This window comes from Polypterus senegalus, chromosome 7, assembly GCF_016835505.1.
Source record: "Polypterus senegalus isolate Bchr_013 chromosome 7, ASM1683550v1, whole genome shotgun sequence".
In the NCBI taxonomy this organism is placed as follows: Eukaryota; Metazoa; Chordata; class Cladistia; order Polypteriformes; family Polypteridae; genus Polypterus; species Polypterus senegalus.
In genome coordinates, this window is record NC_053160.1 from 19568071 (window position 1) to 19593994 (window position 25924).

General features: G+C 37.5%; 1 protein-coding gene across 4 annotated transcripts; it reads right to left on the minus strand.

Annotated features, from left to right (window-relative positions):
- LOC120532373 (mitochondrial nicotinamide adenine dinucleotide transporter SLC25A51-like) lies at nucleotides 1-24665 on the minus strand. Of its 4 annotated transcripts, XM_039758305.1 has the most exons (5): nucleotides 24428-24665; nucleotides 18089-18261; nucleotides 8642-8683; nucleotides 5386-5464; nucleotides 1-3816 (listed from the first exon to the last, which is right to left on the minus strand). In XM_039758305.1, exon 5 carries the CDS (start codon nucleotides 3778-3780, stop codon nucleotides 2857-2859), a length of 924 nt encoding a protein of 307 aa, XP_039614239.1. In that variant the 5' UTR covers nucleotides 3781-3816; nucleotides 5386-5464; nucleotides 8642-8683; nucleotides 18089-18261; nucleotides 24428-24665; the 3' UTR covers nucleotides 1-2856. The 4 variants fall into 4 exon arrangements, with proteins under 4 accessions (XP_039614239.1, XP_039614236.1, XP_039614238.1 ...); XM_039758302.1 differs by lacking the exon at nucleotides 5386-5464 and having other exon boundaries at nucleotides 24428-24663; XM_039758304.1 differs by lacking the exons at nucleotides 5386-5464; nucleotides 24428-24665 and adding an exon at nucleotides 23869-23952.
- Nucleotides 24666-25924: the final 1259 nt, after the last annotated feature.

Genomic DNA, 25924 nt, shown 5'->3' on the forward strand with positions numbered 1-25924 from the left:
AACAATTAGCTGCATTTAATTTTTTGTCCCATATTCTACATTGAGTTTGCAGGTCACATTGAAGGATAAATTCTTATTTCTAATTTAATACAGTACACATCCACATTTCCATAGTAAATTTCATCAAAGTAGCATACATACACAGAATAAAACATCTGATTTCATATATACAGTACTTATGAATGGAACACTGGCAGAAAAAGCAACTTTCTGAAGGTAATGAAAAGTCAGTGCTGGAGACCGTACAAGAATCAACCAGTTAACTAACTGTGGGAGACAATAATGTTGTAGAGATTACTTTGTTTTACTTTTTAGAGGGCTATTTTCCCCTTCATTCGTTAATGTTTTACTTACATGTACTAGTCAATTCAAATGACTACACAGCTTGTTATTGTTACCACTGATACTTTCCATGCACTCTTCTATTTTCCAAATCACTTATTGAACTCTGGATAAAGAAATGGCTGAAGCATATGCCAGTGACATTGGGGACAAGGCCTGAATTGATCCCAGAAAGGATGCCAATACACTGTACTGCACACCTTTAAGCACGTGAATACTCAGTTACACCACGCCAATATAGAGTCACCTACACACACATCTTTGAAATGAAGGGGAGTATAGGAGTGTTCAAAGAAAGCCTATGCACACACAGGGACAATACTTGGGGTCTGGATTCAAACTTGGGACTCTACCGTGAAGTATTTGAGAATATAACAAACATTTACATTACTCTTACTGATTTGGCGGACACCTTTATCTAAGGCAGCTTACAACTTCTGAGATACAGTTGGTTACATTTCTTTTAATTTTTCTAATTCAAGCACTGGAAGGAGAAGTGACTTGCTCATGGTCACACAGTATCTGTAGCAGGATTTGGGGTTTGAAGTCCAGAGTCTTCACCACTACACCACACTGCCTGCCAAAACATCTTCACTGAATGGATTCTTGTACTAACCTTTTGAAGCACTACATGCTGTGCCAAGTACAGAGCTCTGTAAAGGTTTGCTGAAAACAGAGATACAGGTTAAAATAGAAAAGTAGCACTGTCAAAAATATGGCATAACATTAAAGTCCTACTTGCGAGTCTGGCTAAAATATATGTTTTCACGTTATAAATTCAAATGAAGAAACACTGGCTTAGCTTAAAGTTACTTGTAATTTCTTCCTTCTAATACCAAGTGTAATTAAGTAAAACCTTTTTGAAAATTGACAATTATGTAAATGAGTAGAAGACCCCACCACAAGAAACAACTGCTGTACTTCCAAATACAAGTCACCTATCTAACACTATTGCTATAGTGAAGGCACACAGTAGCTTTCGATATAGCCCACTCAAATATCTCCAGGTTTTCCCCACCTCACCTACCAAGGAAACATTGTAGCTTAGGACCTTCAGGACTCTCTTATTAAGCGGAGGTTATTTCATCACTTAAGATGCCTGACGCCAATTAGTGCTATTAGCATCTGTACATCCATTATTAAGTGTTTTTAAAAAAACAGTTCAAAATAAATAATGAAGTATTTCCTATGGTCAGGAAAAATGATAGTATTCTAGTGCTTACAGTACACAAAGCAAACATGGCTGTCTACTTCTATGATGACATAGATATTACAAGTAAAAAAACAACCAAATATATAAAAGATGGGATTTTTAGCATGACGCATATAGTGAAATAATAAAACGTAATATAACAAACACAGCAGCCAAAGCAGTTCTTAAGGATAAATGCTATGGTGTAGAAATCCATCCATGCCTCAGCCTGTCTATGCTGAGTATTTTGTTTCACCTTCAGAAACAAAAATGATTAGGGATTGACAAATAATCCAGTGAAAAGGTATTCTTCTTAAAGTGAGTCAATCCAACACACCACATTTAGCAAAGTATTACTGGGTCATGGTGTATGCTATGCTACATCCTCCTCCACAAGTTTCCAACAGAATATATTCAGTCTTCAGTTTCCTGGTATCAATACCCAACCTTCCTCATAACTATCTCAAATGTATGGTCATCCTTCAAATAATGCTAGGTCTTTGGACAAAAAACAAAATGTAGTCCGGTGTAAACACATTTAAAATAATGTAATACAAGCCTTCTGCCTTAACAAAAACAGATGCAAACACTTGACATGAGCAGGCAGAGAAAACATTCAGAGAAGGTTTACTCTTCATTAGAAGTACTGTAATAAAAATAAACTGAAATGTCCTCCACCACAATCAGTTATATACTTTTATATTTTATAAACAGCAACATGTACATTTCCAAATTTAAAAAAATCATTCCTGAAATGTATAGAAAAGCAAGTCTGAAACCAATAATGAAAACAGACATTGATTATGTATGTAATCAACAATTCTTAAAAAAAGTAAATACTGATATTTCAAGATGGATGAAAAAAAAAGATAAATCAAGGTACTGTGAGTAAATGTGATACTATCATTGCATTCAAATAATTGACTGTATTTGCTGTAAATCCTAGTTATAGATCTAATATGCACAAAATAAAGGAGGTAAAAGATGCCATACATTGGTAAGAGATATTCTGCCCAGTAACTCATTCTAATGCTACCTTTGGTGTTTCAAGGTCAGAGTTTTTATGATAGGCAGAGAGAAGAAATATGAAATTGCACATTGTAATCAACCAAGAGTACCCTTCTTGAAACTGGCATAATCATTGAATTCTTGAGAATTAAACATACGTCTTCCATTATGAATTGGCAGGATTCTTGAAAAACATTTACAAAGCAATTTATGCCTCAAATACTCTTAATGCACACTCAAAACTGTAGAACGGCTCCATTTAAGTTCATCATTTTCTTTACACGTCCAAGATTCTTGTTGAACACACAAGTTCTTCAGAAAAACTTAAGTAAGAATTCATATGTGGCATTTATGATGCCCCATGATAGAATGGAACGATGATAATTGAGGTGTGCCCCACGGAACAGATGTGAGACCTTGCCTTCTCGTTCCTTCCAGATAGTAAGGAATACTACACGAAATGACTGAAAGTCTCCACCAACTTGAGACTGCATTCGGGCCTTGACCACATTCACAGGATAAAACAGGAAACCAAGCATAGCCCCTAGCAAGCCCCCACAAATGAAGTCATTCACCAGATGGGTGCTGTAAGATGTAGCTTCAGGCAAGCACTGCTTGATTGGACCACGGAGACCAAAGAAAAGTGCATTACTTGGACCATTTCTCAGCAATATAGGTATCAGGCCCCTGTAGTACTCCTGAAAACCATAACTCCTCAAAGTTCGAAAAGCATGGAAAGTGTTATTAAAGCGGTTGTGATGTTTATTGTCTTGCAGCAGTGTCTGAACTCTCTCAAAAGGGGTCAAGACTGCTTCTGTGGTTCCTGCTAGCACAGCAGCTACACTGCGTGTCAATAACTCAGGGGCAGTGGTATGCTGAAGAAGTACATTTGAGAAGTCTTCATAAAGACCAAACATCAAAGCCAATGTTGTTGTCTTTTGCATGAGAGGAGGGAGGATGCCACGGTACAAGTTGCGAAGGCCATCATGCTGGAGCTGTCGTATAGCATCGCGTGTCCTTAATCCATACAATTGTTGGCGAAAAAGTACCTTTTGAATTGGGAAAGTAATGGAAATATTAGTAAATGCTGCAAAATAGCCACACAAGTAATGCCTTCCTGATGACATGTCAGCCAGGTTCTGTCTGGAGGAGCCAGTAAGGACAAGTTCATTTGGTCGATTTTGTTGGGCTTCGGAATCCATTTGGGATGTTGTGTTAGATTGAGGCCAACTGTCCATAACAATCAGACATTAAAGAACAGCTCCACTTCACACCTGGAATTAAAAACAATTGGATACTGAGAAAAAACAGTTATAAACAGTTTTCCCATTTTTGCTCAAACAGCCATCAAATATCGCTTCCAAAATAATGAATATGTAATCTACAAAACTGGATCTCAAGTTGGTTACCTGGCAGGAAACAGAATACAGGTATGATGAGAAAGCGCCACATAGGGTGAAGTCATCAGTGGAGTCCCTCGGGAGTCTGTCTTTAGACTGCTACTTTTTAAATTTATATTAAAATGACACAGATTCTGATATAGTTAATAAAATTAAGATATTCAAAGATGATATTAAATTTGGAGGGATAACAAATACTGAGGAGGTGGCAAAAATAATTCAAGAAGACTTGGAAATGCTTCGGACCTGGGCAAACACTAGGAAAATGCTGTTTAACCTAAAAAAGTACAAAGTGCTACATGTGGGATAAAGGAACATCAACTATAAATACTAGAAGGGAGACACAGTCTTACAGGAAGCAAATGCTATAAAGAATTTAGGGTCTACACTGACACAACATCATCTAAGCAATATGCAGAATCAATTAAAAAGGCAAATAAAATGTCAAGATTATATTGTGAAAAGTGTTAAATATAAATTAAGGCCCATCATTCTTAGGCTATGTAATGCAGTAATAAAACCACATCTTTTTGTGAAGTGCTTCAAGCATGAGAAAGATGCCATATAAATAAAAAAAAGTGGAAATTTCACACTCTTAATGCATATGTGTTTATACACTTGTATTTGATATAATACAACAAATGTTTCCATTTTAAAAAGACAAATAATTCTAATCAGGCAAGAAATGTATTACATAAATGCTCAAAAATACTGGGAGTAGCTCAATTTCAAACAGGCAGGAAAGATCTGTAAAAATGGACAATTTCAGTAATTATTGTACTGTGAGACTCAAATATAATACAGTATACAAATGGCTGTCCTGCTTCATTTGTTTCTCCTTGGCTCATGTACCATTTTATTTTAGACAACTTCAGTAAGATATAAAAATGGAGTTGCGATCGAGTTTGAAACACTTAAAATTATTAACTTGGATTATGATGAAATGTTGCCAGCTATTATACTAGTAACACTCTAACCTGAAGGCCCTTACTTCGAGAAGTTTATCCTTTATGAAAGTAGAAGGTGAGAATGTTTGTTTAGAGATGCAGCAAAAGAGCTTTTACAGTAATCACTGAAATGGAAGGTGTACTTTTTAATACAGTTAGGTTATTAGTATTCCAAGAATATGGTGCATGGCGATTTTCTATTATTATTTTAAAAATTGGAGGACTGTTACACTAGTTATACAGTTTTCTTTTTGTCGATGTGTTTTAGACACTAGGAGTACAGTACTTAAGGTTTGTTTTGAATTTGAGATGTTCTACATAGTGACTGGTGTAACTCCCCGACTGCCAGAGCAGGTGCTTAAGATGATATTTTGTAAGGATGTACTCTCATTGATGCTTTTGGTTGTTTGTACTGTTCAGATCATTTGCACAGGGTGTACCAATAAAGTAATTTGATTAGTAATAAAACAACACCCTTGCTCATACTATCACATACCTAAAGAGTGTAGAGGCCAGCAGTCCATTTTCCAGGACTCGCTTCATCAAGTAGCATTGTATCTCCTTTCACCTTACACCTCAATAGTCATGACAAAAAATGAAAATTAAAAGATTCAGACCTTTTAGTAAGTGTAGAGATAAGGAAAAAAATGTTTTATCGTTTCAATATCTTACTGATGTATTGATCAAAAGTATTTGGTATTTTTAGCATCTTTTGGACAACTGTAGAAGGAAGAAATACCACAAAATCCCTTCCTTTTACATTTCAACAAACATCCCACTTTAAATATTAGCAAAACTCCAGGGATTCCTATCTGCCTTTGTTTGGACTGATTCAGTTTTTAAACAATGTAAAAGTGAAGATTTAGATTAAGAGTTTAACATGAAAAATGTAGTTTGCAGGCAGCGCAATATGAAACTCAGCTACAAACCAGGACTCTCTCTCCAAGTTCAGCCAACAGGAATACCTGAAAGGTGTTTCAAACTTAGGTAGAATTCTCCACCCACACAAGCTGACATAATCAAAGAGGAAGTTCAGTAGCAAGAGACCTTATATATATATATATATATATATATATATATATATATATATATATAAATAATCACACACACACATATACATAACAACTTAAACAACCCAAGGTCACTTTACTCGGGGAAGAGAATTCTAGAGTTTAGGGGCCATGGTACTGAAGGACCTGCCTCCCAAGATGAAAAGTCTGGTATGTGATACAGCAAGTAGACTATGGTACAAGACCTGAGAGAGCCAGAAGCAGAGTAACAGATCACGAACTTAAAGACGAGCAAGATTATGCAGGACTTTGAAATGGAGAAGCAAGATTTTGAACTTAATACAGGACTGAACAGGTAAACAAGGCAGCTGAAAGAAGATGGGGTGATGTGTGTAGAACTCTTCATATACAGTTGATGTAAAAAGTCTACACAACCCTGCCAATATCTTAGATCTTGTGTAATAAAAAAATGAAACCAAGTCAGAACTTATTCCACCTTTATTGCAAAACTGCAATCTAAACAAAGAAGGTGAAAACAAATCAGAAACTGTTTAGAAGAAAAAAAAGGGGGGGGGGGAGAATCATGGTTTATAATAATAATCATCAAGGATGCGACTGTATTCAGAATCAACCGATCCCAATGAGTCATCTCAAATAGTAGTTAGTATAAACCTGACACCAATTAAAGTGGCTCTGACTGAGCTCAGATAAAGATTGTCTGCTCCTGTGGAATTATTCTGATATCCTCTTGGCTGAAACATATTTCAAAAGCCATTGTCGACAAAGAGCTTTCCAAAAATGAACAGGATCTCACCATTGAAAAGTATCAGTCAGGACAAGGGTACAAAAAATATCCAAAGCATTAAACATCCCATGAAGCACAGTGAACAAGAGCTAAAAATATGGCTCAACCGTGACTCGACCAAAATCAGGATCTCCCTCCAAGATTGATGAGAAGACAAGGAGAAAACCAGTGAGGTAGGCTACCAAGAAGCCTACAGCAACATTAAAGGAGCTGCGGGATTTCCTGGCAAGTACAGGTTTTTCCATCCATGTGACAACAATCAGTCATATTCTTTATATACCTGGGTTGAGTAGCAAGATGAAAGCCTTTTGTCACCAAAAAAACATTCAAGTTCAACTAAACTTAGCGAAAAGATATACCCAGTCTCCCACAACCATGTGGAAAAATGTATTATGGTCTGATGATACCAACGTTGAACTAGTTGGCCCTACGTCCAAAATGTATGTTTCACGCAAAAATAACCCAGGGCATCAAAAGAAGCATGGGGGGGTGGGGGCAGCATCATGCTTTGGGGCTACTTTTCTTCGGCAGGAACTAGGGCATTAGTCAAGGTGGATGGAATCATAAATAGCTCCAAGTACCAGTCTACTTTGGCAAAAAACCTTCAAGCATCTGCTAGGAAGCCAAACTTCAACTTTCAGCATGACAACAACCCAAAGCATACATCAAAATCAACAAAGCAATGGGTTCATCAAAGGAGGATCAATTTTCTGGAATGGCCCAGCTAGAGCCCAGACCTTAATCCAAATGAAAATCTGTGGGGTGACCTGAAGACAGCAGTGCACAGGAGATGCCCTTGCAATCTGACAGATCTAGAAATTTCTTGTAAGGAAGAGTGGGAAAAAATCAGCAAGTCCAGATGTGCCAAACTGATGGACTCTTACCCCAAAAGACTGAGTGCTGTAATAAAATTAAAAGGTGCTTCAAACAAGTATTAGTTTAGAGGGTGTGCAAACTAATGTAACCAGGTTTTCATATGATTATTTTTTCCTTTTTCACTAAACAGTTTCTGATTTGTTTTCATCTTCATTGTATAGATTGCAGTTTTGCAATAAAGGTGGAATAAGTTCTGACAGGATTTATCTTGGTTTCATTTTTTTATTGCACAAACTCTGCGATTTTGGCTGGGGTGTGTAGACGTTTTATATCCACTGTAGGTGTGAGCTCTAGCTGCGGAGTTCTTAATGTACTGTGACTTCGTAAAGAGTACTCTTGGCCTAGACTTAGCACAATTTATTTTGGAAGAGTAGCAATTAGAGCAAACAGCATTTAGGGCATCCCTAAACTTATAGATATGCTCAGGGTATAGCAATAAATGTACAGTTAGGCCAGTTTTCTTATAAAGTCGCTCAAGATGTCAGTCTGTGGTTTTTATCACTCTGAGCTCAGGAGTAAACAAAAGACATAAGCAGGCAGCTGGGTCAAGCCTATTCTTTAAAAATGCTATATCATTAAACAATCCAGAAATTATATCATTATAAAGTGAAAACAGTGTCAGGAGAGGAAAGTTTATGTATGTCAGGCAAAGATGAGGACTGAAGAGAAGCAGCAAACACATTAGAATTAACAGACCTAATATTTCAATAAGCAACTGACTAATGATCTTAGAATAAAAAGTAAGGAAAGCAAAACACCATAGGACCCAGTCCCCTCCCAAAAAGTCAGTTAATGCACATGAAACTAACATTTAAAGCATAAAAAATGTTATCGTATCATGATACAAGTATTATGTTCTGTAGCAAATTACATTAGGAGGCCTCTAAGAATTTACACATCTAATATACTGTATATTCTGTCTACATGTAAACAAATCCAGTTCAGAAAAATAAACATTTTTTAATCAAACAATTATACAAATATAGTATATTAATTAGAACTATCCATTAAAACCTTTAAACATGCCAGCTGGAAGTGACAGCCTTTATTTACATATTTACCTGCTCTCAGCTCATAGCTCGCCATGACTGCTGTGCTCTGAACTGCAAAAGATAAAGAAAAGAACAAGGGAAAAAAGTTCAGCTGATAAATAAACAAGCCAAAGACATAAATTTGAATTTACAAATGGGAATGCAAGGAACACACAGTTATGAGCAGGTGGATGAAATGAAACCCTTGAAAATCAACAACAGTTTCCAGGCAACAATGCACAGTACTTTAAGTAACCAAGCCAGTAAGACAAGAAGTCACTTGCAGATCCAAATCACCTAATTTTGAACTGCATAAATACATAAAGATATATAAAAAAATACACTAATTTAATCTGAAGGCTGGAATTTTTCCCATCCTTCCTGGCTGGCTGTCTCTGGCTCTCTCTCATATATATATATATATATATATATATATATATATATATATACACACACACACACACACACACACAGCGCATCACTTATTTCACATTTTGTTATGTTACAGCCTTATTCCAAAATGGATTAAATTCATTTTTTTCCTCAGAATTCTACACTCAACACCCCATAATGACAACGTGAAAAAAGTTTACTTGAGGTTTTTGCAAATTTCTTAAAAATAAAAAAATTGAGAAATCACATGTCCATAAGTATTCACAGCCTTTGCCATGAAGCTCAAAATTGAGCTCAGGTGCAGCCTGTTTCCCCTGATCATCCTTGAGATGTTTCTGCAGCTTAATTGGAGTCCACCTGTGGTAAATTCAGTTGATTGGACATGATTTGGAAAGGCACACACCTGTCTATATAAGGTCCCACAGTTGACAGTTCATGTCAGAGCACAAACCAAGCATGAAGTCAAAGGAATTGTCTGTAGACCTCCGAGACAGGATTGTCTCGAGGCACAAATCTGGGGAAGGTTACAGAAAAATTTCTGCTGCTTTGAAGGTCCCAATGAGCACAGTGGCCTCCATCATCCGTAAGTGGAAGAAATTCGAAACCACCAGGACTCTTTCTAGAGCTGGCCAGCCATCTAAACTGAGCGATCGGGGGAGAAGGGCCTTAGTCAGAGAGGTGGCTAAGAACCCAATGGTCACTCTATCATTGCTCCAGAGGTCCTCTGTGGAGAGAGGAGAACCTTCCAGAAGGACAACCTTCTCTGCAGCAATCCACCAATGAGGCCTGTATGATAGAGTGGCCAGATGGAAGCCACACCTTAGTAAAAGGCACATGGCAGCCTGCCTGGAGTTTGCCAAAAGGCACCTGAAGTACTCAGACCATGAGAAACAAAATTCTCTGGTCTGATGAGACAAAGATTGAACTCTTTGGTGTGAATGCCAGGCGTCACGCTTGGAGGAAACCAGGCACCGCTCATCACCAGGCCAATACCTTCCCTACAGTGAAGCATGGTGGTGGCAGCATCATGCTGTGGGGATTTTTTCAGCGGCAGGAACTGGGAGACTAGGCAGGATAAAGGGAAAGATGACTGCAGCAATGTACAGAGCCATCCTGGATGAAAACCTGCTCCAGAGCGCTCTTGACCTCAGACTGGGGCGACGGTTCATCTTTCAGCAGGACAACGACCCTAAGCACACAGCCAAGATGTCAAAGGAGTGGCTTCAGGACAACTCTGTGAATGTCCTTGAGTGGCCCAGCCAGAGCCCAGACTTGAATCTGATTGAACATCTCTGGAGAGATCTTAAAATGGCTGTGCACCGACGCTTCCCATCCAACCTGATGGAGCTTGAGAGGTGCTGCAAAGAGGAATGGGCGAAACTGGCCAAGGATAGGTGTGCCAAGCTTGTGGCATCATATTCAAAAAGACTTGAGGCTGTAATTGCTGCCAAAGGTGCATCGACAAAGTATTGAGCAAAGGCTGTGAATACTTATGGACATGTGATTTCTCAGTTTTTTTATTTTTAATAAATTTGCAAAAACCTCAAGTAAACTTTTTTCATGTTGTCATTATGGGGATATGTGTAGAATTCTGAGGAAAAAAATGAATTTAATCCATTTTGGAATAAGGAAATGTGGAAAAAGTGATGCGCTGTGAATACTTTCCGGATGCACTGTATATACAGTATATATATTAGTACACAACATGTGTTTTGCCCTAATTGGGGATCATCAGGAGTACGCACCTTTGCTTCCCGTTGTGTGTGACATCCGAGATTCCCTGCATCTACTTTCTAAACACACCTAACACAAGATATTCTTAAAATGAGTCTTAAAAGAGCCTAATGAAGCAAAAATCATCTATATATACTTGTCAAAGGTGTGCCTGTATATACACTTACTGGGCAACTTATTAGGAACACCCGTACACCTGCTTTTCCATGCAATTATTTGATTAACCAATCATGTAGTACAAGCTCAATGCGCAAACTCATTCAGATACAGGTCAGGAGCTTCAGTTAGTGTTCACATCAAACACCAGAATGGGTGAAAAAAATGTAATCTCAATTATTTCAACCATGGCAAGATTGCTGGTGCCAGAAGGGCTCATTTGAGTATTTCCGTAACTGCTGATCTAATGGGATTTTCACGCACACTAGTTACTAGAGTTTAGTCAGAATGTTGCAAATCACAAAAAAACATCCAGCAAGTGGAAGTTTGGCAGACAGGAATGCCTTATTGATGACAGAGGTCAGAGGAGAATGGCCAGACTGGCTTGAGCAAACAGAAAAGCTATGGGAACTCGGATAACCATTCTGCACAACTGCAGTGAGAAGAAAAGCATCTCAGAATGCACAACACACTAAACCTTGCAGTGGATGGGCTACAACATCAGAAGAATATGTCTGGTTCCACATCTGTCAGCCAAGAACAGAAAACTCAGGCTGCAAAGGAAACAGGCTCAACAACACCAGAAACTTCAGACTGGATAAAACATAGCCTGGCCTGATTATTCTTGATTTCTGTTGAGGCACACAGATGATAGGATCAAAATTTGGCACCATCCGCATAAATCCATATACCCAACATGCATTGCATCAACAGTCCAGGCTGGTGGTGTTGGGTCCATTAATACCAATCAATCATTAATTAAATGCTGAACATGTGCATCCCTTCATTGCCACAATTTACCCATCTTCTAATGGCAACTTTCAGCATGATAAGCCACGGCACTAAACAAAAGCTGTCTCAAACTGATCTCACGAGTCACCAGATCTGAATCATATAAAGCACCTTTGGAACATGGTATAACAGAAGATTTATAGCAGGATGTGTAGCTAACAAATGTGTACAAACTAAATGATGCACTCATGTCAACATGGACCAGAACCTCAAATAAATGTTTCCAGTATCTTGGGAAATCCATGCCATGAGGAATTGAGGCTATTCTGACAGCAAAAGGAGGCACTACCCAGTGCTAGTATAGTGTTCTTAACAATTTGTTCGGTGAGTGTACATTATGTGCAATGTAACAAGTTTCAAGGAACAAAACTGACATACTGTATTGACTAATACAGTACTTGCAAAGGGTTTGGCACAATCTAAACTTGAAATGAGGAAGCCAAGCGAACAACTGGATACCCCCACTAAGTAACAATGTGGGTAGACAGCTGATAGGGTTTATAAGCTCAATTTAAATAAATTCATGTCGCTACTGTCTGTCTTGCAAGGGATGCAACCTTAGAGGTAGCAGGGGTACAATTGGGGGTTCAGGGCTGCTCTGAACCCCAAGTAGGAATATTGTTGCCCAAGGAACACTGGACAATAGGATGGGACAAGGTGTAAAATTCTCAAGTCGCTCTGTCATCCCCTTAAATATCTTTGCTTGCTATTGCCAGGCTTTGCATTTCTGCAATTCCTGTAATTCTCAATTTGGCCACCGGGTGTCCTCATTAATAGCCTTGCACTTAACAATGTAATCAAGTGTCTCATTTTAATACAAAATATGAGATTGATGAATTGGTGGCAAGAGAAAAAAAATCAACAGCACCAATTTGGCAAAGGTTTGGCTTCAAAGCAAAAGAGTATGGTAAGCCAAAAGGTTTAACCAAAATTGACAACTAAATAGAAAGCCTGCTGTGAAAAACTCAAAACTGACACATCTGCATACTTCGCAAGTTTAGGCAAAACCTGTAACGCAATCACTAAAGGTTCATTTCACCAACTGTTAATTATCATCCCTTTAGGATTTGGTAAAAGTACAAATAATAAGTTGGGGAGTACCAGATGGGCTCAATGTAGTACTGTCATTTATGTGAATGTTAATAAACTGGGATTTCTGCATTAAGTTTTGAAGCATAGGAAGTATTTTTTGTGCTAAGCCACATATGTCAGCCATCAACTCTTTCCAAACTTACCAGTACAGAAGGTGACCAGTTATAGCTTGGAGTAAAATTAAAAGTGGTACCCCTTTTGCTTGTAGTAGTCTGTGTCAATTTCTTTTGGTACACTAATGGGGAATAGGTGACCAATCAATTTCACTGCCACTCATAGATTTTAAGGACTTGGTTCACTTGTGGGAGACTTATATAAATGTAAGTAAGAATACATGGTGCTGATGGCTTATGATTGGTTTTCTTATTCTAAATAATTGGTTAAGATGTCAAAGCCAGAAACAATCTTTATATACTTTTGAAGACTCCTATCTTCTCTTCTCAGAAAATACAAAAATTACAAAAACATGGTGTAATTCATACAGAGAATAAATTGTCTGCCGTTTTTATTGAAATATGAAAGCAGGATTTTGGCAGTCTTGAGCCATTTGCAGCTTTACTGAAACAACTGCAACATTATAAAACATCTTATGACATTCTACCCTCTCATGTCTTTTCTTAATATGCCACAGATGTCTTTTTCCATGGGCCTTCATTATTAGAAGAAAGAAAAACAGATAAAGCATACAAATCATACAGAATACTGGCACCCTCACTATGTTAAACCCAAAAAGTGGTCAGATTTCTAATTTGCATTTATGCATAAGGAACATGCATTAGGATATGTATTAGGGATGTTCCAAGTATAAGTGTAATGTGTGTGTGATACATTTAAAGACCATCTGTATAAGATCCCTGACTGCTAATATTGTCTAGGGACAAACCATCCTATTTATTACACGTGGAGTATTCCTAATCTGAAATGCTGCAAAATCTGAAGTTTGGGTGCCAAAATGATGCCACAAGTGGAAAATTCCACAAAAGGGGTCTTTATTACTTTGCTTGCATTCGAGTGTGAAAATATGCATACGCCAAAAAGTAGATGTTAATAACGTGTGCAGACTCTAAATGGATTTATATTTTCAGATTGGGATAAGAACAAGCCCCTCATGAAGCTCAGAGCACCAAGAAACTACTACACACAATCGACAATCTGCATTGAGCAGAATGGGCTGGGGTTACCCCGTGAAACATCAAGTGCAGCTAGGCAGTGAAACACAGTGTTCGAGCTTTGTCCCCCATGAAGTGACCAGATAACACATGTTCAGCAGTTCAAAAGAATGTGTGGAACTGTTAAAATTACAGATGACTAATGCGGTAATGGAATGTCACTGCTTTGGTTAATAAGATTAATAGCAGCAGCTTCATTCTCACTAGGTGCCGTTATTGTAATACAAGTTCAATAAAGTTCTCCGATTTCATTAGGAGAACTGGACACTGGTGCAAATTGCCTTTTTGCATTGGAAAATACATGTTATGTTTTATGTACTGTGTCTATCTCCACACCATATGAAAAATGAATGTAGCATCTCGGTTGGTCAGTTTATGACTTCTAGCACAGCTGGCATGATGTGAAGCTTGGCTTAGATGTTCCTGACCTGTCAACTAGTTTCCTGAAATGTGACAAAATAGTGTATATAAATTGACGAAAAAAGAAAACCCTCTTCAGTGCAAATACACAGCACTGGCCCTTCTTAAAAGGGAAATAAAATACAGTTCACACAGCAAGATCACCACTTTTGAGGTTTAGTGTTTATCACTTCAATGGCCATTATAAAATGGCTCACAGATATGAATTATTAGATGCCTGAGTAATCATTTAGCTGGGTTGGCTACATTTCCCTGCTTGATCAAGCCTATCCTGGAAATACAAAATGTAAGGCCAGAGAAAGTCCTATACACATACACACTCCTACAAATCACACAGTGCAAATTTGGAATATCCATGTAACAAAACTGGCACATCACTGAGGATATGAGAAGAAACCCCCAGACATGGAGAGAGCATCCAGATTCTACAACGACAACAACCAGGCCTGGGAGTTGAAAGCAAGAGGCTGAACCCAAGGCCTCATATTTGACATGATAAATTTGGTCCAGTAGCTTTATGAAGTCTCTTCCAAATTCTAAACATTTTGTTATTTTTATAAACATTTAGTATGAATTTACACTTCATTAATTTAACTATAACATGTCAAATTTTCCAATAAGAAGCTGTGGTACAATGAGTAAGGGGACCATGGCAGTGTGTATTTGTTTTTAAAATGAAAACAGTGCAGCTGAGGTTTGGCAAGTGTGAGTGTGTGAGGCAGAAAACTGAGCGGACTAGGGGTGTTGATGAGGAAACTGGCTGACTGCTCATTGATGTGCAGACTCGATCAGTTTAGTACAGTTACCACATTAATACTCTGTAGATTGTCATTAAGGCACTTGCACACACAAGATCCTGGGCTAAAAAGAAAATGAAAAACAGAATGAAAGACTGGAGGTTAGACTGAGGAATGTCAGGTTCATGGCAGAGTTGATGTGACAGAGAGGAGGCATAACGGTTAGGGAAGAAGCTCCGTATGGAACTAAGGAGCAATAGTAATCCAGAGGTATGGCTGCTCCTTCTGAGAAGCAAAGTGGAGTGGGAGCAGCCGACCCACTTCGATAAGTCCATCGACACCAACAGAAAACGGTGGGAGAAGAAAGTAGTTCTCACAGGGTCCCCACAGACACCGAGGGGTGGTGCTGGGGACATAAGCTCGTAAATGATTGACTGCGCTTTCCAGCAGGTGTATCCTGCTGATGAGCAGAGGAGATGTAATTAACATTTATTTAGCACATTTTCATACACAGGATGTAGCTCAAAGTGCTTCTCAAGATGTCAATGAAATAGTTACAAGAAAAGACAAACTAAATTAGGTAGGAATAAGTAATAAATAAAAAAAAAAATCAATGTGAGCTTACATAACACAGTTCAGTCATATATATATATATATATATATATATATATATATATATATATATATATATACACACACACACACATATACATACATTATATATATATATAAAAGATATCATTAAGTCTCTAAAGACAAATCTGAAGATAAAGTCGGATTGCCAGAAGCACTTTTTTTAATGGAATGATCCTGACTGTTTTAAAACATGATTTTAATCTATTCATGAAAAGATTAATCACTTGTATTTTTATTTTCACTATTCCATTATTTATTGCCAACACTGTTTCATCATGGATTATTTATTGGGAGACATCTTACCTGCATTGCACTTTAATTTGGATGCTACCTTATTTGTTGTTGGAGAATAAAAGTACTAACCCCTTTTTGCACCACTCTTTTTTGTTCTGTACCCTTAATCGCCCTAATCAATCTCAGTTCATGACTGTGCCCCAGGGTCAAGGTGGAAATGCCAGCTGCGAGCAACCCGGGCATCACAGAAGCCAAGAGTACTTCACATACATAAACATATAATTAAACAAAAACATTATCTAATTGTTTCAATCGAATACAGTCTGCTTAAACAGCATGCAACACGCAGGTACAAATAGATGCATCGAATTCCTTTCAGCTCTGTGAAGCACGGGGCACAAATTCCCCCAAATTAACAATTTTGCCACTTAAACTACAAAGGCAAGGTAAAAAAAATGCCCACAAAATTACACGTAGTAAATTACTAATTATGTCAATGTCACAGTGAAACACAACCTTTAACATTCCGATTCCATCTACTATCTGCTTTTTACTGCTTCTTCTCACAGCTTGGTCTAACTGACTGTGTAAACATTGTACTTCATAAAATGGACTACTTTATTGTACAACCGGCTAGTGTAAAACCTGCTGCAAACACAGGGATTGTAAAGGAAATTTTAGCTTCTTTTGAAAAAAATATAAAAAAAACTAATTACTGTTCATAAATCAGAGATCCTTACAAAAGATTTTACATTTTAAATACAATCAGACATAAAAAGTATTTTAAGGAGTCTTCTTGTGCCAATCACAATAATGGAATTTGTTGAGATTATATTATGTTTACATTCCACTTCCTGCTGTTTAGCATTATTGCCAAGAAGCCCATTAAAAGAGATTGTAGTCACTATTTCCTCAGATAGTCTGTAATATTAATCAGATTAAGAACAGCCTGGTTTCATTAGCCTTCCGGTCAATTAAGGTCAAAAATCTAGCAGTGCTTTTTGAGTATAACATGAACTTTACAGTACACATCACTTGAACAATGTCACTTCAACTGGATTTTGTCATTTACATAATACGACTACAGCAAGATCTTCATTTTTATTTGCAAATACAGAATGACTGGCTGGTGAATGTTTTTTGTAAATAGCATAATTAACTATTTCATTTATCTTTAAACAAACATATATCAGGTTTACAGAAAGTCTGCAAAAGATTGAAAATGTAGTTAAGACTTGTTTTTGAAAAGATCAAGTGAAAGAGCACACATCTTGGCCTTAAGAAACTGCACTTGTGTCCTGTATATTTTAGAACAGATCATAATCACCTTTTATTAGTTTAAAGGGACCTACATGGTTCTTGTCAAAATTTATCTAATGTTTAATGAGTAATAATTGTACTGTATTTTTGACAACAAAGACCTTATAAACCCATATAATAAAGGTTGTCTAACTATCAGCCCAAACATGATCTTTATTATTGTAGCAGTTCCATTAATTTCAAACAGGTATTATGGACCCAGATTGTGGAATGATTTTCGGCAACAGTGAAAGCTACTAAGTAGAGGAATGTCTCTTATGTCTAATTTAAAAACTTAACAAAAAAACAATCTCTACTCTGTCTATCTATATAGACATTTTTAAGTACTGTTTTAAAATGTTCTAAAAGTGGTAGTACATATCAGTTGCAATATAAAATTACATTAAGCAATGCCAGTCACAACTGATGAAGCTAAAGATGGCTTGGTCTTCCAACTTCTATTTAGAAAAAGTTCCTAAGTCATTCAATACCTGCTTATACTTATGTCTTACAGTTGCAAACAAAATGTTAACAAATAATAAAAAACCTTCTCTAATGCTATTAAAACAAAACTATTAATAAGTAAAAGATATATTAAAATAACCATATAAAAACAGAAAATTGCATTAATGACATAATGCAAAATGCCCAATGAGCAAACCCAGTTCACAGTATCAGAAAATGAGAAAATCAACACTTCAGCCATGCCTTTTGGCCTACCTGCTGGCTACACTAAATTAAGTGATATAAGCTCATAAAAAAGGGAGAGAAATAACTGACAACAAAAAATCAAATTAATAAAGATATTGGTTTACCAGACATTGCTGCAAAGACTTTTGAACAGATTCCAAGAGCTGGTATTTGTTCCAGATCGACATGATTCTCATGAAGTGCACTTCAAGATGATTCTTTCCTTTCTGCCATTGCTGTTATTGTGCATGCTTTTTTCAGCGTATATACTGTTGCAATAACATGATAGAAGACTCGCCTAAGGAAAGCAGTAGGCATAGGACAGTTATTTAGTGCAAAAAAAAAAAAAAAGTAATATGCAAAAAGGCTATGGGAAAATCTTCAGAAAGAATGAGATTATACACGTTGAACCCTTAATACATACCATCAATTACAGTAAAAACTTGATTAATTATCAAGGCCACAAAAAGAAAAAAAAAATTGCGCTCCTACCTATTACTGTACTACTATTGCCATGTGGTATGCTGTGAGCCGCACGCATTGAAAAAACTCTTCCTTGTGCTAGTGGGTAGTGTTCTTCCTCAGCACGTCATGCCACATCTTGAAATCACAGTGTCAGTGACTTACCTTCCGTTTTAACAGCGTCTCATAGCTTTTTTTTCTCTTTTGTTATAATTAAATCTACTATATATTATTACGGCCAATAAATGTAAGCATGTGGTATTGGAATTGTCACAAAAAAGTTTAATTATTAGATGCTTACAAAAGAGTGAAAAGTCCTCCAAGTATTGCTTCAATTTCCAGAGTAGAATAAAGAACAGTGAGTGACAAAGCATGATGCCGACAAAACTGAAAAACGTATCGAAAACAGAAACCACTGCGAGTAATATTATTCTGTATTAATGTTAACGTTCTTCTGTATTGTAATTTTGTTTTAAAAAGCTGTTATATTATGCTTTGTATACTGTGACACCTGCGGTGGGCTGGCACTCTGCCCGGGGTTTGTTTCCTGCCTTGTGCCCTGTGTTGGCTGGGATTGGCTCCAGCAGACCCCCGTGACCCTGTAGTTAGGATATAGCGGGTTGGATAATGGATGGATGGATATTGTGACATGCAGGCAGCTTGTGATGCGCTATGAAGGAGCAGAAAGAGTAGAATGAAAGCTGTAAGTGATGGGACTGGGTAAAGGGCTTCTGTTCTGTAACAGGTGGGCCTGCCTCTTAGGAGATGAGTGACAAGAGAAGTTAGGAGAAACAGGAAGGGGCAGTGGAAGGACGTTTTGAGTAGGGAGTAGAGACAATAAGCAGGAGTGTTTGCGATATTGAAAAAAGAAAAAAAAAAATAACGTTAAGTGGCAGGAGATAAACTGATTGGTAGGGAAAGCTTTCTTTTATTGTTCGGAGGTGTACACTAGTACCCAGATCAAACAGGGCACCATTTGCTATGGAACGGAGACTCCAAGTAAAAAATAGAAAACTTCATTACCTCCAAGTTCCATCTATCCATTTTCCAACCCGCTGAATCCGAACACAAGGTCACCGCAGGAACCAATCCTGGGCAGGGTGCCAACCCACCGCAGTACCACCGAGTTGTACTTGTTTATTAAGCTGGTCATTACAATATTATATGAATTAATTGAGTTAATATAGTTTTGTTTTGTTAATAAATATGACTATTTGTTAAATCAACCTACTGTCTATTATTTTTAAGTAGCTATTCTGTTATCCATCTTTTCTCTTATCCATTACAGCCTTGGTCGCGACCCTTGACAGATAATCAAGGTTTTGCCGTACTTTCAAAGTATTTTAGTTTCTTCCTCTAAGAAAGTGCCTTGCATTTTTAAGACTACATGGATTTATTCCATTTGCTTCCAATGTAAATTTTTTATTTTATTTCATTTTTAGTTTGTTTTAGGGGTGGGGTAAGGGCAAGACTTGCTCTTTCTTTACAAATAAAGCACAACTAAATTCTACAATCTCTCTCATGACTGTTGGAAATAAAGAGAACTAGTCATGGTAAATGTTGACAAGGTGGAGGACTCTTAAATTCTAGTAAGAAATTACATGATAGCACAATACTTGTTTTTCTTCTTTTTAGCATCCATATTGATTTGATCGTAAGAGTATACACTACACACCACAGATACTGGTAAACTTTAATTTACATTTTAGTACCCAGAAGATAATTAGATAAGATAAACTCTATTAATCCTTACGGGTGAATTCACATACACACACCACCAGAGACATAAAAATACAAGGATACAGACTCCTACGACATCTCAGGTCATTTACAAAATCCATACTGTCAATTAACCCTTTTACTTTCAAGTTCAAAAATGTTTGATACCTGCCTTAGTACATACAGCACACATTTTATGTAAAATATGTCCAAACTGCTACTTAAAAGAAGCATGTGTTTTATTTCACAATAAAAAAATATCAGATACTTAGTGTACTACTATCTCTGTCTTATATGTTATTTCTTAATAAATTAAAACATGGCATAACTTTAAAAACTGCTTTAGCCTACCTTTAACTTACAACTGCTTTTTCTCTTACCTTATACTTTAGTTGCAGTAGCCTCCTTAGCGTTGTGAAAAAAGAAGCCAAAAATGTTGAATTTGTTTTCAACAAGAAAACGTGTTATTAGGTGTAATAACATCAACATAAAAACAGTTGGATGGGTATGTCTAGTGTCCACTGCTGTGAGGATGCAGATTCAGTACATGTCCTTCACGTGACAGATTTTGAAACTGTCACTAACACAAAGCATGATGTTGCACTGGGCTAGTAAGGGCATGTTTCTTTGCACACTTTTCATATATATAAAAAACATTTTTTATTTTGTTGTTGCTTGTACTTCAGAGGGTAGAATGTCAGTGTCTAATCCGGATGATCGACATGTTAACTGTATTATTGTCAGCTACCACAGTGCAAGGCTTAGTGACTTCCACATTTCTCCTGACACGAACATTGACAGTTGCTGCACTGTAAATAATGCTTAAGGGGTGAATGATTTTCCTGTCCTTCCACTTCATCATAATCATTTTACCTTGCTGCCACTGTGAACCTTCTTGTGACCAAATTCATCAGGCTTATCACAGAGGTTCGGTCATACAATTCCATATGCAACACACTATCTGTGTCAATGTCTGATGACCAAATTACATTATATTCTCTGTCGCTTGATTCACCTAATGATTCAATTTCTGTCTCTTTTACATGCCACTGTGCGTTCTGGTTGAAGGCTCCACCTTACTTCTGAATCCTGATGTTTACCATAGAGTGAAAAAAACACGTATTCATTATTTTATGGAAGCATGTTACATTATCCACTAGATGGCAACATAATACTGTCCTGAGTGTTGTTTGGACTTAAAACTTTACATAGGATCGATCATAAGTGCTTAACCCAAAAGACACTCAGGGTTAACGCCAAATGCTGTTGCATTTTAGATACATGCTAAATCGAAAAAGGAATTAAAAAAGGCGAAGCTGTTACCAAAACATTGGGTAAATTGTCTTAATTTACTTGAGCAAATCAACCTCTATTTCTTTTCTCTGTCTGTATCCAATGAAATACAGCAAATCTAAAAATCCTTGCAATTATAGGTTCAATTATTTAAATATCAGTATTAATTTGTTTTGACAATTGTCTAAGCATGTATTAAAATCTTCTTGATAAATTGGCTGACACAAATGTGTTCAGGGTGTGCTCTGTGATCAACAAGTTTCCCTTTGTTAAACACTGGTGCCACTGTAGACTGTTGGTTGCACACAAACCTTACTGGAAATGAAAAAACTGGGCCACAAAACAGAATGATTTAGCAAATGCAAATTTAGATAGTAAGCTGGTTAGCAAAAATGTCTATTGCCATTAGTAACATAATGTGCTATACTAAAATAAAAAGGGATATTTAAATGGTTAAAATATTAAGGGTAATTTCACTCTAGAGTTCTCTTGGTCACACATGATAGGGAATGGCACAGATGACAGAGAGGAATAGTTTATTATAAGCGAGTACTTAATGGGACAACATATTACTAAGGAAGGAATAAATGTAATCAATCTGGCCACATTTTGGGGAGATTTTTTCTGTGCCTTTCACATCATCGGTCTGTGTGTGAGAATATATATGAAACTACAAAAGTAATTTCCTATCCTTTTCTGACACTAAGAAGCTTGTTCATGCTTTCATCACATTCCACAATGACTTTTCTAACTCTCTATTGGCAGGTGCCCCTTCTACTCTATTATATCTCAGCTCCATCTGGTTCAAGTGTCCTCACTCAGACTCACAACAGTCAGCACATAATGTGTATGCTGCAACCAGACTTTGGAATGACCTCTCTAAAGTCAATATTTTTTTTTTAAAAGGCAAGTTACAGTAGTGGAGAAGCCATTACCTTACACTGAATCCTTACATCTCCTCTCATTTCTCACCCTATAGCCTCATCCTTATGGTGATATTCTGCGTTAATCCAGAAGCCTGAGTTTCAATTATTTATATTTTTATACAGTACAGAATAGTATGTTTTTGATGGTGTGTCTTGTACTTCTCTGCTGAATAGAACATTTTAAATATTTGTGAAAGTTGGAAATAAATATACAACAATGTGCATCATTTTTTTTTTTTTTAATTCTAAAACTCCACTTTAATGTTGCCTTTTCATAGCTACATTTTAGTTCTACTCCTGATAAAATGCATATGCATAGAAATATCAAATTCTACAATTAATTTGCGTTCATTATTAATCTCTACTTTTCCTCTGCTTTCTTTTCTAATTTTTCTGTAAGAACGTTTTGCACCACCAGCGCTTGATCAAAGTGCGTGCAGCTGTTGGTGATGTCTGAATGAAAGCAGATTTCCTAACTTTCCACGAGACGAAGACTAAAAAACAATATGGTACCACTTAAGTTCATTTATGTTAGATAGAATGCCCAATGTAACCTGGGTGGTTGTTTGGCCTTGAACTCCTGCAGATTGTTTTTTCTCCAGCTTTTCTGGAGTTTTTATTTTTTCTGTCCTCTTGGCCATATGACCTTATCATTGGATTTAGAGACTAAAAATCAATTCTATATACAAGGACTCTAATTTTGTATTAATTATATTTTTTCATGTGTTTATTTGTCCGTTACTATTCTTACCCAATTTGTTTTTTCTTTGCATGTAACTACTTCTTTGGCATCTTGTAAAGCACTTTGAGCAATATCCTGCATGTTAAAATGTGCTACAGAAATAAATGCGGTTGATGTGATGGAACATTGTGTTCATAAATGCAAACAGAATTATTCATAATTATAACAATATGCTAATTGATTACAGCAAAATTAATCTAATAAAGTAAGGCTAATATATGCGTTTGCTCCCTAGTCTACCCACATATCTACCAGCAATTGTTCCCATCTTACACTGGAATATGCAGGCAAATATTGTAGTCAAGTAAGTACGATTCAATATATGGATGAAAGAATACGTGATGCAACCAGTCAAGAAATCAGACGTGTATCGATTTCTGAATAAAACCACGGAATTTACGTGGATAAACAATGCCACATGTTGAATTGGTTAGTAATTATGATTGTTCTTGAAGCCCAAATGTACTGATGTGCACGCCAATTCGAATATTTATTGATCCTCGAGCTCCTTTTTTAAGATGTATTTAGACACCCTCTGCCACGTACACAATCCGTTCCGACTAATACACTTCTCTATGGTAGTTTCAGACTTTATGACCTGCACATCTTAACTGTTTAAAAGTACATATTAAAACCTACGGAACTCGCCGTTCAAGCTTATTACTACCCTGTTCCGCCGCCCTCACTTTGTGTGTTTGTTTACGCGAGTCGAGATTTCCCTTTCAGGCCACTCTCTCCTATTACAGGTTTCCTTCCGTCTTACCGTCTACACTTCTCCATCTGCAGGCAGGTACCGGCCGCAGGGCTCTCTCAGGCGGGCTAACCAGTGGTCTCAGCAAAACGAAGGCCACCACCTTGACATTGAAAGAAGGCCGTCGCCCATATCGAAATCCGTAAGTAACGCGGCTAGTCGCGCCCTGTCTCTGGAGATGTCCACTATAAATACACTTGTTAGGGGCCTGGCTGATGGCAGGGCGACGTACATTAGACTCGGTAATGCACAACACATTCAAGCGCAAGTGTTTGGCGGCGGTGGCGACGTTATTTCTCATGCCAGTAAAGGGGGCTGAAGCAGCTGTCGCCGACTAACCGCCTCCCCCATGATAAAGGTAAACGCAAAGGCGCTCACTTAATGACTGACATCTCGACGTAGGCCGAAGCGACTCGCGGGCACTGGAGGTCGCGGAGGCCTCACGCGCGGCCCCACCAGGAGCGCTCCTCCAGAAAGTCCTTTTCACGTGCAGACTGTAAAACCTGCAGCGCCCACGCCGAATGTGTCTTAATTTAAAGCAATAAGAAGAAGAACTCATGCATCCTCTTACCCGAAACCAGGGGCGTGCGCGAGATGGCAGACGTCCTTTTGCGTCGAATGCTGGACGGCGTCTGCGAGTGACGTTTTCGTTTCAACTTCAGTTCGCCGCGGCTCTTTTAAATGACTTTAGACTTAAGACTTTAGTTCCTCCTGCGTCGGGCGGCGCATTGGGCGCCAAGCAATCGCAATCGAGCAGCAATGGCTTCGGCTTGGAAGGGAAAAAAACAAACAAACAAAAAACGAAGCTGAAGCCAAGACATGGCTTCGGGCGATCGGTGTTTATATTATATGTACTGATGCTGTAATTCATTGCAGTTCAGTACGAGGGTATTTATCACTGTTAATTACACTTTAAAGGTAAATCCATGTTTTATTGCAGCGTTATATGAGTCGAACCACTGTCTGCAGGCTACAAGAAACAGTTTAGTTAAAATGTAATTAAACAGATTGATGCACATCAAGATTTCAATATTATTTTATGGCACTTGCCAGCAAACAGTCAGACATACGTAACACTAGCTGAGCAGATTATTAGGACCACTGTACTAATACTGGTGGTCTTCTTTTACGCTCAAAACATTTCGTAGTTGCACGGAGTCCCACAAGATGTTGGAATCATTTCTTTGAGATTCTGGTCCATGTTGACATGATTGCATCACCCAGTTTCTGCAGATTTGTCTACTGCACATTCATGCTGTGAATCTTCCAGTCTACCTGAAGAATGTCATGTTCATGAATCCAATATGAGGCGACTTTTACTTTGTGACATCGTGCATTGTCACACTGAAAGCAGCCATTAGAAGATGGGTAGTAACTTGTGGCCATTGAGGAATAATATTAATAATACATATATATAGCATCCTTTTCCATCGTCAAAGAAATTCAGAAAGAACAACGCATCATATACAACACTGAAAAAAGAAATCTGATTAATACAACAAAATGTAGATGAATACAAGAAACACAAAGCTTTAAATTAGATAAGCCAGAATAAAATTAAAAATACAAATACTACAAGAAAGCTAGGAACAAATAACACAATTTGTGATACAAACACAAATCTTCCTTAGCACCTTAATTGACAGAAAGTATAAACTGAAAGTAGGGTTGCAATGTTAAGGTAAGTTAAATGCCATCTTGAACAAATTAGTTTCAAGTTGTTTTTTTTTTTAAGCATAAATTGAGGTAGCTGATCTCACTAATTTAGGGAGGTCATATAAAAGTTAAGGTGCAGTCACACATATAGCTCAGGTTAGTTTGGGGCACAACGGGATTGTGGGAATCGGATCTTAGTGGGTGGACAGGCGTATAATGATGGAGGAGGTTACTGATGTAGTCATGTACAAGACCATTTAAGGCTTTGTAGGTTACTACTACCGTACCTGTCAAAGTTAATTAAATACTATCGCTTGTTCTTCATGTACCAGCAGTGCCTTTACTCTGTATTTGAGGCCCTGTGAAAGGAGCCAGCCACCACTACTCCGGGAGCCAGAGTCGTGAAAAGGTT